We start from the raw sequence: 16,304 nt of genomic DNA, 5'->3' as shown, positions 1-16,304 counted from the left end.
TCACAATTAAAAAAAAAAAAAAATCAATCTTGTTCAAATCTTTCCATTGACCTTGGCAACAATCCCTACAAACAGGTTTTTGGTACTGTTTTAGAATTTTTCCTCTAATGTACCATTTTTAGTGAAAATTTCAGGATCCTGTTCAAATTATTTTCTGGTCTCCAATTAATTGGTGTTTAGTGAACAAAAAACTAATATTGATCCATCAACAACTTTCAGGCAGGGTCTGTATCTATTTTGCTAGTATCTCCTAAAAAAAAAATAATAACTGCAACTATTTGTTTTTTTTTTTTTTAAGATTTTATTTATTTGAAAGAGAGAGAGGGAGAAGCAGGCCCCGTGCTGAGTAGGGAGCCTAGTGTGGGGCTACATATGGGGCTTGATGGGACTCCATCTGAGGACCCTGAGATCATGACCTGCACTGAAGGAGATGCTTAACTGACTGAGCCACCCAGGCGCTCCTACTGCAACTAATTTGGTTGAGTTTAATTTTTTCCCCAAAGAAGGAGCTAGACAAGTTTCCTCTCCCCCAAGTCTGGATTTCTCACTCAACAACTTCCCTGTACCCCACACTTCTAGTACATGCTGCCATTCTGGGCATTTCACCAACCTTTAAACAAATTACAGTCCCCAAACTAAGTCCAGAAACTTAGGAGTTACAGGAAGAACAACCTCAACACATCTGACATTCAAGCACCATGCTTCACAGGACAGCATAGTTCATTCAGAACAAAGGAGAACCAAAATGACTTTGAAAACTTTATGTAACTGCCAACAATGTGAAATAATTTCTACATTTTATCTCCCCTAAAAGTGAACTGTTAAAATTTACATAACTCCTATTTACTAAACAGCGTCTTAGTTTCTCTTACCCCTTATTATAGACAAAAAAAGTACGAGAAGGCTGCTAGCCTAAGGAAAAAAAACAAGAATTATTCTCTTCTACTATCTCAACCTCAAAGCACAAAACCCCTTTATAAACAATATAATCAAATAGCTGATAAATCCTGAAATAAAAACAAGATGACACAGGGACACCTGGGTGGCTCAGCGGTTGAGCATCTATCTGCCTTTGGCTCAGGGCATGATCCTGGAGTCCCGGAATCAAGACCCACATTGGGCTTCCAGCATGGAGCTTGCTTCTCCCTCTGCCTGTGTCTCTGCCTCTCTCGCTCTGTCTCTCATGAATAAATAAAATCTTTAAAAATCAAAAAAAAAAAAAAAAAAGACACCAAACAATGACAAATCTTATCAAAATGCTGTTAAATGATTTGGGTTCACCTCAGTTTCTGGAAATGAAAATGAAAATGACTAGACAGATTTTTATACATCTTCTACCCCCAAAAATGCTAAATATCTGACAAAAATTCTTCAATAAAAAAAACTCCTCTATTTCTAAACTCTAACAAAAAGGCCCACAAAGCACTACAATATTTTTAAAAAAGGCTTTTTCTATTATACCAAGATGTTTAGAAAGATATAATACCGTTTAACAAAAATAAACTGAAATCTACTATATTACTATAACATAAATGAAATCATTAAATGGCTCATCTTCCCTTTTTCCTGTATTGCAATCCCCATGCTTCTTTTACCTTAATCTTTTTTTTTCACTTTAATCTTTATATGACCCAAATGAAACCTTTTATACCAATCCCTAAACTAAGGAAAACTTATTCCCCAACAAATCTCTTCTTAAAAATACCAGTGTCTTCTTGCTACAATTTAAGTCACACTAAAGCTTTAAGCCACTCTCTCCCAAAAACAAAACAGAAAAACCATATATAAACTAAATTTTACATTTAATAAAAGTTTAATAACTATAACCCCTAAATATAAATGTAATTAGAATAGAATTACTTAGGGGAAAACCATATTTCATTTCAATGGAAAAAGTTAGATATATGATTTAAACAAATTCACTCACAGACCTGTGAAAGCCTCAAATTTATGGATGGCATTAACAGCTAAATCCTCATTCTAAGTCTCTCTCCTCCTGTACCATTAAAACATCATATAGCACCATTTATAACTGACTTTCTTAAACCATAACCCTGGGTTCAAGAGCACACTGTATTAAGAGCACCAGATTAAAACTACTATGATCATCATTTTCTATGAACTAAAAACTCAACACAACTAAAAACCAAAACAAAAATCAAAACCTAGCTGCATTTGAGTCTACTCACTGGTTCTACATGACCTTAATAAAAAAGCATCCACTCCCAGCCTGTTTCTTCATTTACTTTTCCACGCTAATCAATTTTATTGATAAAAGCTCCCTTTAGAAATGAACAAATGAGCTTTAAAATCAACAGTAATAGAAGTGGAAGAAGGTAGTGTTAAAATTCTAAATCCATTCAATCTGGGGGTTTAAGAATTCTAAGTAAAACAGTCAACTGTTAAATGTACATTCCCCACAAGTATGGAGTGAACTGATGCCCTCCTATTTTTGTTCCACTGTCACTAATCTGGACTTGCAGCTTTTCAGGAAACATTTAGAAATATGGCACAGCTTATTTAAATCTTTTCTTTAGAATACCAACACTGATTTGATCCGTACCTCAGTAACAAGAAAAACTTAAAAGTGAGTTGTTCTACAAATAAAACAGGAACTTTCCAAAAACTAGTGATTAGAAAAGATTAAAAAATTATCTCATGGTTATTAACTCTCAACATCTTAAAGAAACACACACCCAATTTCACTTCCAAGCGGTTATTTGCCAAAGCCACAAAAGTGTTAAAAGAACTTTAAAACTGAAGGGAATTTTTTTAAAAAGTTTTTAAAGATATACCTTAATTTTCGCCTCATCTGGTCCTTTGCTAGAATCCGCTACTTTGGTCCCTTGTTTTTCTCTCTGCCTATAAGTCTTCATGACTCCACATAAAAAGGCACTTTTGTTCTACAAAAGAATTTTCCAAACACATTTAACAATAATTGTCCTATCTGTTTCTAATTTAAAAAAAAAAAAATTCAAAACTATTCCTGTTTATTTTATTTACACTGAAATTAGCGTTACCTGAACATGAGAGAGATCACTGTCTTTAAACTGCTGAAGAACTGCCAATGCGCCGTCTTCATTGAATTCTTTTAAAGCTTCGATAGCTCTTTCATCTAAATCACTATGTGCAACCAGCCCTGGAGAAAAGAAAACTTAATTAGTTGTCAACTTTATTATTTTTGGAAACTTTTTATTTTATTTTTTAAGAGATCACGTTTGCCAATACAGGTACATGCTTGCCAACTAAGAATTCTTCCATTTCCCGTATCTATATAATGAGAAACACACATACTTTATAGTCATTCTGAACTGCAATCTCAACTAAATAAGGCCTCTCAACCACACTTACAATAATGAAATCAACTTCTTTTACATCATGTTCTGTGTCTAAGTCACATAATGCTGAATGCTTAAGTATTTCTATCGTAAATATATAAGGCTTACAAATCCTAAAATCAACCAACAAAGTACCAAGCATGACAACTGAACCTCTACTCCATTTCAAATACCACTGGAAAAAAGCAACAGCCACACCAAGACAGACAAGACTACAAATCTACAGTTACCGAGTTATTTAACGAGAATCCTACTATAAAAATACCCCAAAAAGTCACATGGCCTGTTCCCAACCTTAAGCAGCTGTTGCTACCATCATATACTTATCCATCTGGCCAGCCAGCCTTTAGCTCCTAACCCTTCCTTCTTCCCTCCCTCTATTACACCTTAACCTCTACTTCACAACTATCACGACAAAGCAAAACTCTAGTTCCCACACTTATTGGAAACCACAAAAAGTTGCTATTTTAGCTCAAAGCCAGAAATCCAATAGAAAAATTTCATAATATAATTTTGCAAGTGTTAGTTCTTACCTGCAACGTAAATTTCATCTAGTTTTTCAGCAACTTTCTGTGGTAAACCAGCATCAAGCAATGTCTGAAAATTTTCTGAATGGATAACTGCAGAAGTAGTATCCATGGGCTCTTCAGTACCATTTCCATTAACATGTTCTGTAGCCATGTTTCCAGAGATCTGTTCAAACGCAATAAGCAAAATTAAACTAGGATCTTCAAAAAGGGTAGAGGAAATATAAGAGCCCCAATCGTTACTTTTCTCTACCAATTGCTACACCAGCCAACCTGCGCCTCCCTTTAAAGCAGCCTTACAGTCACTATCGCCTGACAAGCCAGATTTGGAGCGCGGGGCACAGGAGGACAGATTCACTATGTTTTTCCTTAGCACCACCCCTGACTCACCTGCTAACACTCCCTAGGAAAAACCAGATTACAAATGGAGCCCAATCAGCACGAGGACGAGCCAGCGTGCCACATGCAGCTGTGCCCATACAGAGAATGAGGTGTGTGGAGAAAGCAAAGCTGGTCTTTTCTCTCTCAAAGGTAAGCCCCCGAAGTGCGCGCTTTTCCCGCCTGCCGCTTATAGATCAGTAACAACAGCCAGCGAAGAACAAAGCGCTCACACAAGCTACCTTCCTACCACCCAATTTCTCCACCCTTCACCCCCGCTCCCCAAAGCCCGCCCCCGACTCCGCACCCATAGCGGCAGCCTCACCGCTGCGGCCACCAGGAGCCCATTAGAAACACGTGCTCTGCGCCTTCAAATGTCCTACAACTTCCTTCAACGGAAACCCACCGAGTCCCAGGCCAAGACGACCATCACCGGCTCCCAACGTCAACCCGAAGCCAAGATCGGAGCCCCCAGAAAGCAGCAGCAGCACAACCTCGCCCCTTCACACCGAGGCCGCGGCGGCGCCAGGCCACAGGCTCTCCCCGCCCCCCCCAGCGCCGCCGTCTCCGCCGTGACACATGGCTCGCTCGCTCGCTCGCTCGCGCTCGCTCTCCGCCCCGGGCGCCGGCGACCCCCGGCCGCCCGCCCGCCCCGCCGAGACGCGAGCCGCGGCGCGTGGTGCAAGCCCCCACCCCTCGCCCATCCGTGCAGCGACTGCGGCGCCGGGGCCAGCTGTCCCACCCACGGGCCGGGGCCGGCACCCCGGCGGGGTGAGGGCGTTCCGCGAACTACCTGACGCCCGCCGGACCGCGAGCACCACCCGAGCTCGCCGCGCGGCTGCGGGACGGGACCCGCTCCTCTCCGCCCACTCCCGCGCCGCGACGACGGCCACGACAGCACCAACTCCGCCGCCGCTCGCGGTCCGCGCGGGCCGCGGGGCCGCCTCCTCCCGGGAGCGCCGCAGACAAAGCCCGAACGGCGGCAGCACATGGAGGAGAGAAGGAAGTGGCGGCGCGGGCCGCGGCCTACTCTCAAGCAGCCCCAGTCAACGTGCTCCTCTCCCCCTTGGAATCCATTTTCCAGAAAAGCCGGTTTCCCCCCACACCTCCCTCCCCCAGCTCACTCCACGATGTCACGGTGCTCCCCTCCCAGACCCGGGTCCTGACGGTCGTTACCTCCCCGTTGGGCTGCGGCGGAGGAATCCTGTCCGAGGAGATCGGGTCGCGGCAAACGCGTGCTCGCTGCTCCCTGTGTCCGGCGCGAGTGGAGCTGTTGTAAAATGGCGGCCGAAGCTCACGCCGCTGGCAGCAAACCCGATCCAGTTCCACTCGCCTCCGAGCGCGCTCCCGGTGCGCGCGCGCGCGCCCGCGTGACCCCCCCTTCCCTCCCCTCCCTCGCGCGTCCGCTTCTCTCTCGCACTCCCTCTGCCCCTGCCCTCCGCCAGCTCCTCCTTCTCGCTCCCCCTGCCACCGCCGCCACCAGCCTCCGGCGGGCTCCCTTCTCGGCCCCTCTCCTGCCCCTCCCTGCCCCTCTCCCCCACCACTGCCGGGGCCGTCTGCGGCCGCTCAGACACGAGTGGCCGCCTCTCCCCTCCTCGCTCGAGCGCTCGCTCACACCCTCCCTCCCTCCCTCGCTCGCTCCCTCGCTCGCTCTCTCGGCTCCGTCCCCCCAGTCCCAGCCGAGTCGGCTACTCTCTTTCTCTCTCCCGCGCTGACGTGACGACGTAGCCGACGCCTCAGGACGCGCGCCCGCGGGCTCCGCCCCCACGCCCCGCCACCTCCCTGGCTCCTCACCTCCCGGGGGAGGGGGCGCGAGACCCCGCCCTTCCGCTCCGGCGGCGGCCGAGGGGCCGACAGTGAATGAAAGGCCCGCCCCTTCCCCTCCCGAGGCTCCCCCTCCGGTTCTCCTCCATGCGGGGCGGGCCGGCTCGGCGTGTCCCACTCGTTCTCCTTTGTCAGGAGACAGGCATCTCCCCACCCCGCCCCGCCCCACCCCCACCGCAGCACCACGCGCACGCCGCCCCCCGCCGCCCGCCGCCCGCCCCCCGCCCCCCGCCGACTGCCGCCCGCCCCGTCCGCCCCGTCCGCCCCGTCCCGGGCCGGCGGGGCGGGGGGCGCGGAAGGCGACCGCAGCTCGCGGAGGGCACCCACCGGTCCGTGCGCGCCCGGCCCCGGCCCCGGCCCCCGCCCCCGGCGCCGCGGTCGCGCAGCCGTTCGCGGCGGTGTCCACGCCGCCGCCGCCCCGCGCTCTTCTCGCTCGGGAAGCTGCAGGCGCACGTGTCCCCCGGGGCGGGGCAAGGCAGACAATGGGGCGGCGGGGGGAGGGGAGTGGCGCGGAGCCCCGCAGACCTTCGGTGAACCTGGCCCGTGGCACTCGAGTGCGGGAGTCGCTCTGGGGAGCGCCGGTCTCCCCGGCCGGACAATGGGATCGCCCGGCGGCCCGCGCCCGCGCCCGCGCCCGCTCCCGCGCGGCTGCACTTGGGCGGAGGCAGGGGCGCCCGTGGCTCAGGCGAGGAGACCCCGGCTGCCCTGGACGGGGACGGGGACGGGGACGGGGCGGGGGACGGCTCCGCTGGAGCCAGGGGCGACTCGGGCCGTGGGACACTGCGAAGGCCAGATTTGGAAGCGAAACTGCCCGGTGGCGGAGAGTTGTGCAATAGTCTGTTCCAGTCCCTGGCCTTCTAAGCACTGAAGGGCTTCCTCGCAGCTCAGTTTGAGCAACTTGGGGCGGCACAGAGCTGCGCGGTTAGGGCAACTGTGAGGAACAGATATCGGTGTTTCTTTTCAAAAATCTTGGCAACTAAATCTTACGCGAAGTGACATTTCCTTTGTAGCCATTTACGAGGTATAGGAAAGACAAGACAAAAGCATTAACAATTGCAGTCGCGGTTTGGATACTAATTTTATCCAATTCAGCTGTAATGTAATAGTATCCGTTTGACTTAAAAAAAAAAATCTTATTTTTAAGACCTCACTGGTTCCCGAAATAAGCTCTAAGCTGTTGACAAATCGGTTCGACGAAAAGTTAGAGGAGTGTTCTTCAAAGTGCTTAAGCACATAAAATGCCAGATTATTTTCCACAGGTAGCTGGATCAAGATATGAAATATTTGACCAAAGTACTATCTAGCCAATCCGTTTAGCAAGGATCTGACATCCCCAGGACCTAAAAATCCTTTACTATTACACATGTATCTGTGGTATTCGACTAATTCGGCAACAAGGGTTTTAGTTCGTAATGCAAGGGTAGATAATGTCCTAAATGAAAAACCTAAATGTTTACAAAAGTAAAAATAGAGTAATGGTATGAATGAAAGAATGAAAATTATGCATCTGAACCATCCAACACGTTTTTAGACATTCCTGGCGATCAAGTTCCTTAAAAAAAAAAAAAAAAAAAAAAGAAGGGCGGTGGCGGGGAGGCTTCTACTTAGGCAATGTCCAAGGCAATGTCCTAGGCAATAACCAAGACTCCCAAATTAAAATCTCCAGCTCTTCTCTGACCTCTGTCCTTTGTGTAATCACTCCCTAGACCTTTATGTGAGTTTTCAGGCCCTCTAAAACAACCTGTCAAACCTGACCACATGATGACCCTCCCCCAGCCTTCTATCTCCAGAGTTCCCATCTCAACGAACATCACCCACTTGCATCCGGCAGCATTAGCTGGGAACTAGAATGTAATACAAGACACTACCTTCTGTCTGTCTCTCAATGCCCTATCAGTTAACCAAAATCTTGTCAATTCCGTGTCCCTAATGTATGTCCATTTCTCTATATGTTGTAGCCAGGGAACAAGTCACCATTAAGCTACCACCCAGACTAATGATAGATAGCCTCCTGACTCATCCACCTTACAGCTTTCCTAATCCATTTAAAACCCAAAGGTCTCCCCCCCCCCATCTCTTTTTAATTGCAAATAAGACCCTGTGGAGCATCCGCTTAAACCCCTTCATTCGTTTCCCATTACACTTAGAACAAAAGCAAAAATCCTTGACTAGATCAACAAAGCCCTCCATGATTTGCCCAACCTGTCTCCCCAGCCACATTTCAGCCACTCTTCTAACTTCAGCTGGCCTTTCTCAATTCTGGCATTTCTCAGGTTTGTGCACACTGAGGACCTACACAGAGAAATGACTGATACTCTCAACAGTCCTGAGAAAAAAGCAATCAGCCATGCTCTCCTTTTTGAATAAAACAATAGTATAATTTTCCTCCTGATCTACAGAACTTATTCCAGGCTTGACTCCAAGAATTACTACCATTACTGAAACATAGGAATACCTAATAATACTAAACAACACAGTAAAACAAAACAAAAAAAATTAGTAGATTGATTGATTGATTTGGTATGGTATATACATTGGGCTAGATTAAAATGGATCTGAAAGATCTGGCACAAAAAAGTGCTAATAGTATGTGTTCTTACTTGCTGAATCCTCTTTAGTACTTAGCATAAGATGCTTCGTAAATATTTGCTGAATAAAACCAAAGAATAATAGGTTGAGACCCAAACAATCTTGGTCTAATATCAGATCTGCTACTAATGGGTAGTGTGTGGTTAAATAAGTCATTTTACTTCTCAGAATTTCTGTTTCCCCACCTACAAAAGAAGTTCATTGAAACAGATAATTTTTTATAATAAATTTATTTTTTATTGGTGTTCAATTTACCAACATACAGAATAACACCCACTGCTCATCCCATCAAGTGCCCCCTCAGTGCCCGTCACCCATTCACCCCCACCCCCCACCCACCCTCCTCCCCTTCCACCACCCCTAGTTCGTGAAACAGATAATTTTTAAGATCTCTTCCAGCTCAAACATTTTATAATGTATAAAAAAATTCTCTCAGGGCACCTGAGACACTCAGTGGTTGAGTGTCTGCCTTTGGCTCAGGTTGTGATCCCAGGATCCCTCCCCCTCAGGGAGCCTGCTTCTCCCTCTACCTATGTCTATGCTTCTCTCTGTGTGTCTCATGAATAAATTAATAAAATCTTAAAAAAAAAAAAAAGAAAGAAATCTCAAACTCTATCATTACTTCAAAAATATTCAAATATCCTATTTGCCATTTAGGATCGTCCCCTATTCGAATCCAAACTTCCCTTTACAGCAAAATAGCCTGCAATTCCCTTTTTCAAAACAAAAAAAACAGCAACAATAACAAAGATTGATAATATATAATTTGGGATATCATCCCTAGCATAGATGTGGAGAGCTAAACACACATTCAACTGTTAGAAGACAAATTGATAAAACTTTTATACAAAATAATTTGGCTATAATGCTTATTGGAGTATTGTTTGTAATGCTGTACATAGGTATGTGTATGCATGCGTGTGTGTGTGTGTGTGTGTGTGTGTGTGTGTAAAAATATATACAACCAGGCAGCCTGGGTAACTCAGAGGTTTGGCTGTGCCTTTGACCCAGGGTGTGATCCTGGGGTCCCAGGATTGAGTCCCACATCGGGCTCCCTGCATGGAGCCTGCTTCTCCCTCTGCCTGTGTCTCTGCCTCTCTCCCTCTCTCTCTCTCTCTCTCTCTCTCTCTCTCCCTGTGTCTCTCATGAATAAATAAATAAAATCTTAAAAAAAAAATATATATATATATAAAACCTAAGCATCCAGTAATAGGGTACTGGTTGAAGAAATTATAGTGCATTCACATAATGGATTATTCTGGAGCCATTGAAAATAATGAAATAGCTATCAATGCCCTAACATGGATACATATTCAGGTTACATTCTTACATTAAAAGAAAAAAAAAAGCCACCTAAAAACAATGTAGAGTGTGACATTTCTTCATTAAATTTAGCACCTTCTGTGTACTGAAGTCCATGGTATGCACTAGGCTTACAATGGTGTACATCAAGATAGACATAGGTGAACCCTGGACTCATGAAGCTTGCATGTCTGTATGTATGTGTATAACCAGATAGACATAAAGATTTTTGTTTCTATAGAAAATAATTACAATTATAGAGAAGGATGACATGGAGTGAGACCATCTGCTTTTTACTTCAGACACTTTGGTGATACTACTTCCCATAAATATGGTTTTCATTTTATTTTTTGGGAAGGTGGGGTGAGGGGCAGAAGGAGAGTGAGAGAGAATCCTAAGCAGGCCCCATGCCCAGCACAGAGCCCAACACAGGGCTCAATCTCATGACCCTGAGATCATGACCTGAACTGAAATCAAGAGACAGACACATAACCAAGTGAGCCACCCAGGCACCCCTAAATATGTGTTTTTTAAAAGTTAACTATGTGCTCACTTCAACAGCACATTTACTAAAATATTAAAATTGGAACAATACAGAGATTAGCATTGCCCCTGCACAAGGATGACATACAAATTCATGAAGCATTCCATATTTAAAAAAAATATATCTAATTTAATTTTTAAAATGTTTTTTAATTAAAAGTTAATTATTTATGTATTTCATTTCTGCCTTTTCATCCATGAAGTAATGAAAGGTTAATTTAATTGCAGTTAATGAAAGGCAGATATATAAGCACACCTGTTTGAGTTTTTGTCATCCAATATTCTTGCACTTAGTGCCACATTGTTTAGGAAAAATCAGATTTTCTTCTTTTGATGTTTCCTAAACTTTCTTCAAATACCATATATTAACGTGATAATGGAGTGGGGACCCTAGAGTTAATATAGGAAAAATCCACAATACACCACCATTCTTTCAGAATCACAAAAACCTAGAGTCAAACAGACTGAAAGTCATTCAATTACATCTTACTAGTAATCAAGATAGTTTTGTTACAAATAAAGTGGATTTTTCCCTTTTAAAAGTTGGATTTTTTTTTCCTTTTAAAAAAGGAAGTTTTTTTGCAACATCTCTGACATCTTATCTTTATGGTAATTAAAAGGCTGTTGTGTTAAAATTAAGAACATCCTTTTTGCCAAGACACTGCTAAAAGGATGAAAAGAAAATCCACAAACTGGGAGAAAATCTTTGCAAAGCACTTATCTGCTAAGGACTAATATCTGAAATACACAAAGAACTCTGGGGTGCCTGGCTGGCTTAGCCAGTGGAGCATGTGACTCTTGATCTTGGAGTTGTGAGTTCAAGCCTCATGTTGGGTGTAGAGATTTCTAAAAAATTAATTAAATTAATTAAAAATAAATTTTTAAAAATTTAAAATTTTAAAAATCTTTAAGAAAACAAAAAAGATACAAAGAACTCTTAAAACTCAACAGTAAGCAAAGAACCCAATTAAAAGATAAGCAAGCAAAAAAATAAAAAATAAAAATAAAAATAAAAGATAAGCAAAAGATCTGAATAGATACCTCACCAAAGATAAACAGATGGCAAATAAACATATGAAAAGATACTCAACATCACATGTCATTAGGGAATTGCAAATTAAAATGATGAAATACTACTACACACTTATTATAGCCAAAATCCAAAACATGGACACTAAATGCTGCAAGGATGTGGAGCAACAGGAACTTTTATTTATTTACTTTTTAAGATGTATTCATTTGAGAGAGAGAGAGAGTAAGCAGAGGGAGGAGCAGAGAGAGAGAGGGAGAGAAACAGACTCCCCAGTGACCATGGAGCCTGATGCACATTACATCCCAGGACCCCAAGATCATGACCCGAGCCAAAATCAAGAGTCAGATGCTCCACCGACTGAGCCACCCAGGTGCCTTGGGCAACAGGAACTTTTAATCATTGCTAGTGAGAATGCAAAATGGTATAGACACTTTGGAGGATAGTTTGGCAGTTTCTTACAAAATTAAACATACACTTACTATGTGACTCACCAGTTGCTTTCCTTAGTATTTACTCATATTAGTTGAAAACTTAAGCCCACACCAAAAACAAAAAAAACAAAAAAACCCAAAATGATGTTTTGTTTTGTGAGGAGAGGGGCAAGGAAAGAACAGAGGAAGAAGGAGAAACAGAATCACAAGCAGACTCCGTGCCTAGCATGGAGCCCAACGCGGAGCCCAATACTGGGCTCAATCTCGACTGAGATCATGACCTGAGCCAAAATCAAGAGTTAGACGCTTAACCAACAGAGCCACCCAGGTACCCCCCAAAATCCACATGATGTGTACAGCAACTTTATCCTTATTGCCAAAACTTGGAAGCAATCAAGATGTCCTTCAATAGGTGAATGGATCAACAAACTTTTCTATTCATATAATAGAATATTATCCTGTGCTATAAAGAAGTGAGCTACCAAGCCATGAAAAGACATGGAGAGATCTTAAATGCATGTTGCTAAGTGAAAGAAACCAATCTGAAATGGCTGCAAACTGTATGATTTCAACTGTATGACATTCTGGAAAAGGCAAAACTTAGAAAAAGATCAGTGATTGTCAGGAGTTCAGAGGGAGGGAGGGGTAGATAAATAGTTGGAGCACAGGGAATTTTTAGGGCAATGAAACTATTTTGTATGATACTATAATGATGGATACAGATCATTATACATTTGTCAAAACTCAGGACATACTGCATAAAGAGTGAACACTAATGTAAACTGTGGACTTTAGTTAATAATAATGTATCAATATTGGTTTGTCAATGGTAACAAATGTACCAAGTAATGCACAATGTTAACACCTGGGTAGAGGAAGGCTGGAGGAGGAAGTATATGGAAACTATTTTCTGCTCAGTTTTCTTAAACTTGGAAACAGTCTTAAAAAGGGACACCTGGGTAGCTCAGCAGTTGGGCGTTTGCCTTCAGCTCAGGGTACCTGAATAGAGTCCCGCATCGGGCTCCCTGCATGGAGCCTGCTTCTCCCTCTGCCTATGTCTCTGCATCTCTCTCTGTGTATCTCTCATGAATAAATAAATAAAACCTTTAAAAAAACAAACCTAGAAACACTCTTAAAAATAAACTCTGTTAATTAAAAAAAATGTTAATATTTTAAATATACTTGAAATGCTAGACTTTTTATTTTTGAAATGCTAGACATTCTTTCTATAGCTTTTTTGTTCATTTTTTTAAAATTAGAAATCCAATCAAAGAAAGAAAGAAAGAAAGAAAAAGAAAGAAAGAAAGAAAGAAAGAAAGAAAGAAAGAAAGAAAGAAAGAAAGAAATCCAATCTCAGGGGTGCCAGGCTGGCTCAGATGGAAGAACATGCTACTCTTTATCTCAGGATTGTGAGTTTTAGCCTACTTTGGATACAGAGATTACTTAAATTTTATTTATATTTATTTATATTTTCTTTAATAAATAAATAACTTAAAAAGAAAGTCCAGTGTCATTTTAGCTGTTTGCATTGAACTTTAGTGAAAGGTGATGGATTAAATTATAAGAAGCTACAGAATTTATACAGGTAACTACAAAAAGAATAAGGATTATGTAAATATAAACCATAATGGCTTTATCAAAGTATTCCCACTCTATTTCTTAATGGAATCCCTGAATACAAGCAATCTTTGGTTATTCAGATTTTCATGATGAATCATGGCACAAAAGAGGAAAATATACTAATAATTCTTACACTGAACACGTCCATCACGGTATGTCTCAAAGCTCTTTTCTTTCCTTTTTTAAGATTTTATTTATTTATTCATGAGAAACACAGAGAGAGAGAGAGAGAGAGAGAGAGAGGCAGAGACACAGGCTGAGGGAAAAGCAGGCTCCATACCGGGAGTCCCATGCAGGACTCAATCCCGAGACTCCAGGATCGCGCCCTGGGCCAAAGGCAGGCAGGCGCGAAACCGCTGAGCCACCCAGGGATCCCCTCAAAGTTCTTTTCAACGGTAACCTTACCCAAAGCCCCTGCTAAGGGAGCAGCCTGAGCTGTCACAGTTTTACCCTGTAACACCGCTCACCCTTGCCTTGCCATAATTAGTTAAACCAGCATCAAGCAGCAGATCATTCCTGGAGAAAAAACAAAGAGAGTATCATGCAGAGGGAGTTGGGCTGGGCTACAAGAAGTCATGTCAAACTAAAATTATAAGAAAACAGAAACTATAAATAAGCTAGGAGGAATCCTTTCACTACATTCATCATTCCGTAAACACATTCTGAACACCGATTATGTGCCAGGCCCTGAATTATGCACTTGGTAAATAAAGCAGAAATGCCTCTTACATTCACGGAAACCACAGCTAAGTGAGGGGAAAATAAATAAATAAATAAATAAATAAACAAACAAAACATTTATAAAATGAGATAAATGCAAACAAGAAATTAACATAATACCATGTTACAGAATAATAAGGAGGATCTACTCAGGCTAGTCAAGGAAGGGCTTTCAGAGGAAGTGATGTATGCAAACTCAGATTTGAAAGAGTAAACAAAGGAAAGTGAGGAATAAAGGGGACCTGGAAGAACATTTCAAGCAGAATGAACAGTATGTGTGGAAACCCAGAGAGGAGAAAGAGCTTGGTCTCTACTGAAAGGAAGCTACTGTGGCTGGAGCATATTCAGTAAAGGAGGTAAGTGGCTCAAGATGAGTTTGGAAAAGTTGGCAGGAGTGGAGCCAAATTATGAAAGGACTACGTGAGTAAGTACAATGGGAAGCCATTGAAGTTTTTCACATGTTTAAAATTAGTATTTAGAAACAGAATTGGTACTGGGGGTTGATGATGGAGATGGAACCAGGTAAAGGATGAAGTTACTTGGACAAGAGTATTGCAGAGGAACTAGAAAGAGTGGGTATATTCAACAATGTGTTTTGAACTTAGTTTGCCAAGGACTTAGCATTGGACTGAAAGTAGGGAGTTAAGGGGGAAATTGATGGTTGTTGATGCTATTTACTGAGTTGAGGAATTCTGAGAGAACAAGATTTCAGTAGTACATCAGTTAGGACAGGGAAATAGAACCACTTGAGGAGTTTATTATAGGAATAAGAATTAATATGATGGGAGAAGCTAAGAAATCAATGGTCCAAAGGGAAAGGTGGAGAATGAGAGCTAACACACTACTGATGTACTTAATCTGATTAAAGATTATGGTAATATATATGACTGCATGGTCATTGGCTGCACACAAGTTTAGAGATGCCTTGAATTCCTCTAAAGTCAGTATTTGACAATTCAGTCTTCCATAGGCTAAAGTTGAAATGTAATAGTCTAACAGCAGATTTTAGCCTAATTCCAAAGCCAAAGCCAAAGTTCAGTATAATGTTTATAGCAACACGTATAGACTGTAGCCAAAGCTATACTTACTGGCAAATTTATGATCTTACATATTTCCACTCTGGAAAAACAAAGAATGAAAATAAATGAACCAAATATAACATTCCAATCAGAAATAGAGAACTATCTGGGACACCTGGGTGGCTTAGCGGTTGAGCCTCTGCCTTCGGCTCAGGGCGTGATCCTGGGTCCTGAGATTGAGTCCCGCATTGGTCTCCTTGCAGGGAGCCTGCTTCTCCCTCTGCCTGTCTCTCCGCCTCTCTCTCTCTGTGTCTCTCATGAATAAATAAATAAAATCTTAAAAAAAAAAAAAGGAAAGAAATAGAGAACTATCAAATATAAGGTAAAATTTAAAAAGAAAAAAATGAGGAGGGCAGCCCCGGTGGCGCAGCGGTTTAGCGCCGCCTGCAGCCTGGGGCGTGATCCTGGAGACCCTGGATCAAGTCCCCACATCAGGTTCTCTGTATGATGCTTGCTTCTCCCTCTGCCTGTGTCTCTGCCTGTCTCTCTCTGTCTCTATGAATAAATAAATAAAATCTTTAAAAAAATAAAAAGAAAAAAGAAAAAAATGAGGAAAAGCAAAAAAAATTAAAAATAAGAGAATAATGTAATTGGTTTATATATCCCCAAACTATTTTTCCTTCTAAAGAACCAGTAATGCAGACAAAAGTCAGGCAGCTTATCAGAGAAATACAAATCAAAATCACAGTGAAATACCACCTCACACCAGTGAGAATGGGGAAAATTAACAAGGCAGGAAACAACAAATGTTGGAGAGGATGCGGAGAAAGGGAACCCTCCTGCACTGTTGGTGGGAATGTGAACTGGTGCAGCCACTCTGGAAAACTGTGTGGAGGTTCCTCAAAGAGTTAAAAATAGACCTGCCCTAGACCCAGCAACTGCACTGCTGGGGATTTACCCCAAAGATACAGATGCAATGA

General features: G+C 42.8%; 1 protein-coding gene and 1 pseudogene across 8 annotated transcripts in view; one reads left to right on the top strand and one right to left on the bottom strand.

The window, feature by feature from the left end:
* The window catches only part of SYNCRIP (synaptotagmin binding cytoplasmic RNA interacting protein), a 31,737-nt gene extending 25,322 nt beyond the window's left edge, over positions 1–6,415 (bottom strand). For 5 of the 8 annotated variants that reach the window (XM_072832158.1, XM_072832159.1, XM_072832160.1 and 2 more), the window contains exons 1-4: positions 5,420–5,725; positions 3,872–4,031; positions 3,021–3,139; positions 2,796–2,903 (exon numbers count right to left, since the gene is read on the bottom strand). In XM_072832158.1, the coding sequence (XP_072688259.1) occupies positions 2,796–2,903; positions 3,021–3,139; positions 3,872–4,019 (375 nt within the window). In that variant the 5' untranslated portion in view covers positions 4,020–4,031; positions 5,420–5,725. Of the gene's footprint in view, positions 1–2,795; positions 2,904–3,020; positions 3,140–3,871; positions 4,032–5,419; positions 5,746–6,394 lie in introns of those variants that run through there. The other 3 variants (XM_072832163.1, XM_072832162.1, XM_072832157.1) reach the window with 2 other exon arrangements.
* A 4,101-nt stretch (positions 6,416–10,516) lies between these two features.
* Positions 10,517–10,615, top strand: LOC140637409 (U6 spliceosomal RNA; annotated as a pseudogene).
* Positions 10,616–16,304: the final 5,689 nt, after the last annotated feature.

Source organism: Canis lupus, chromosome 7 (assembly GCF_048164855.1).
Source record: "Canis lupus baileyi chromosome 7, mCanLup2.hap1, whole genome shotgun sequence".
NCBI classification, from domain to species: Eukaryota; Metazoa; Chordata; class Mammalia; order Carnivora; family Canidae; genus Canis; species Canis lupus.
This window is presented reverse-complemented; position numbering and strand designations above follow the sequence as displayed.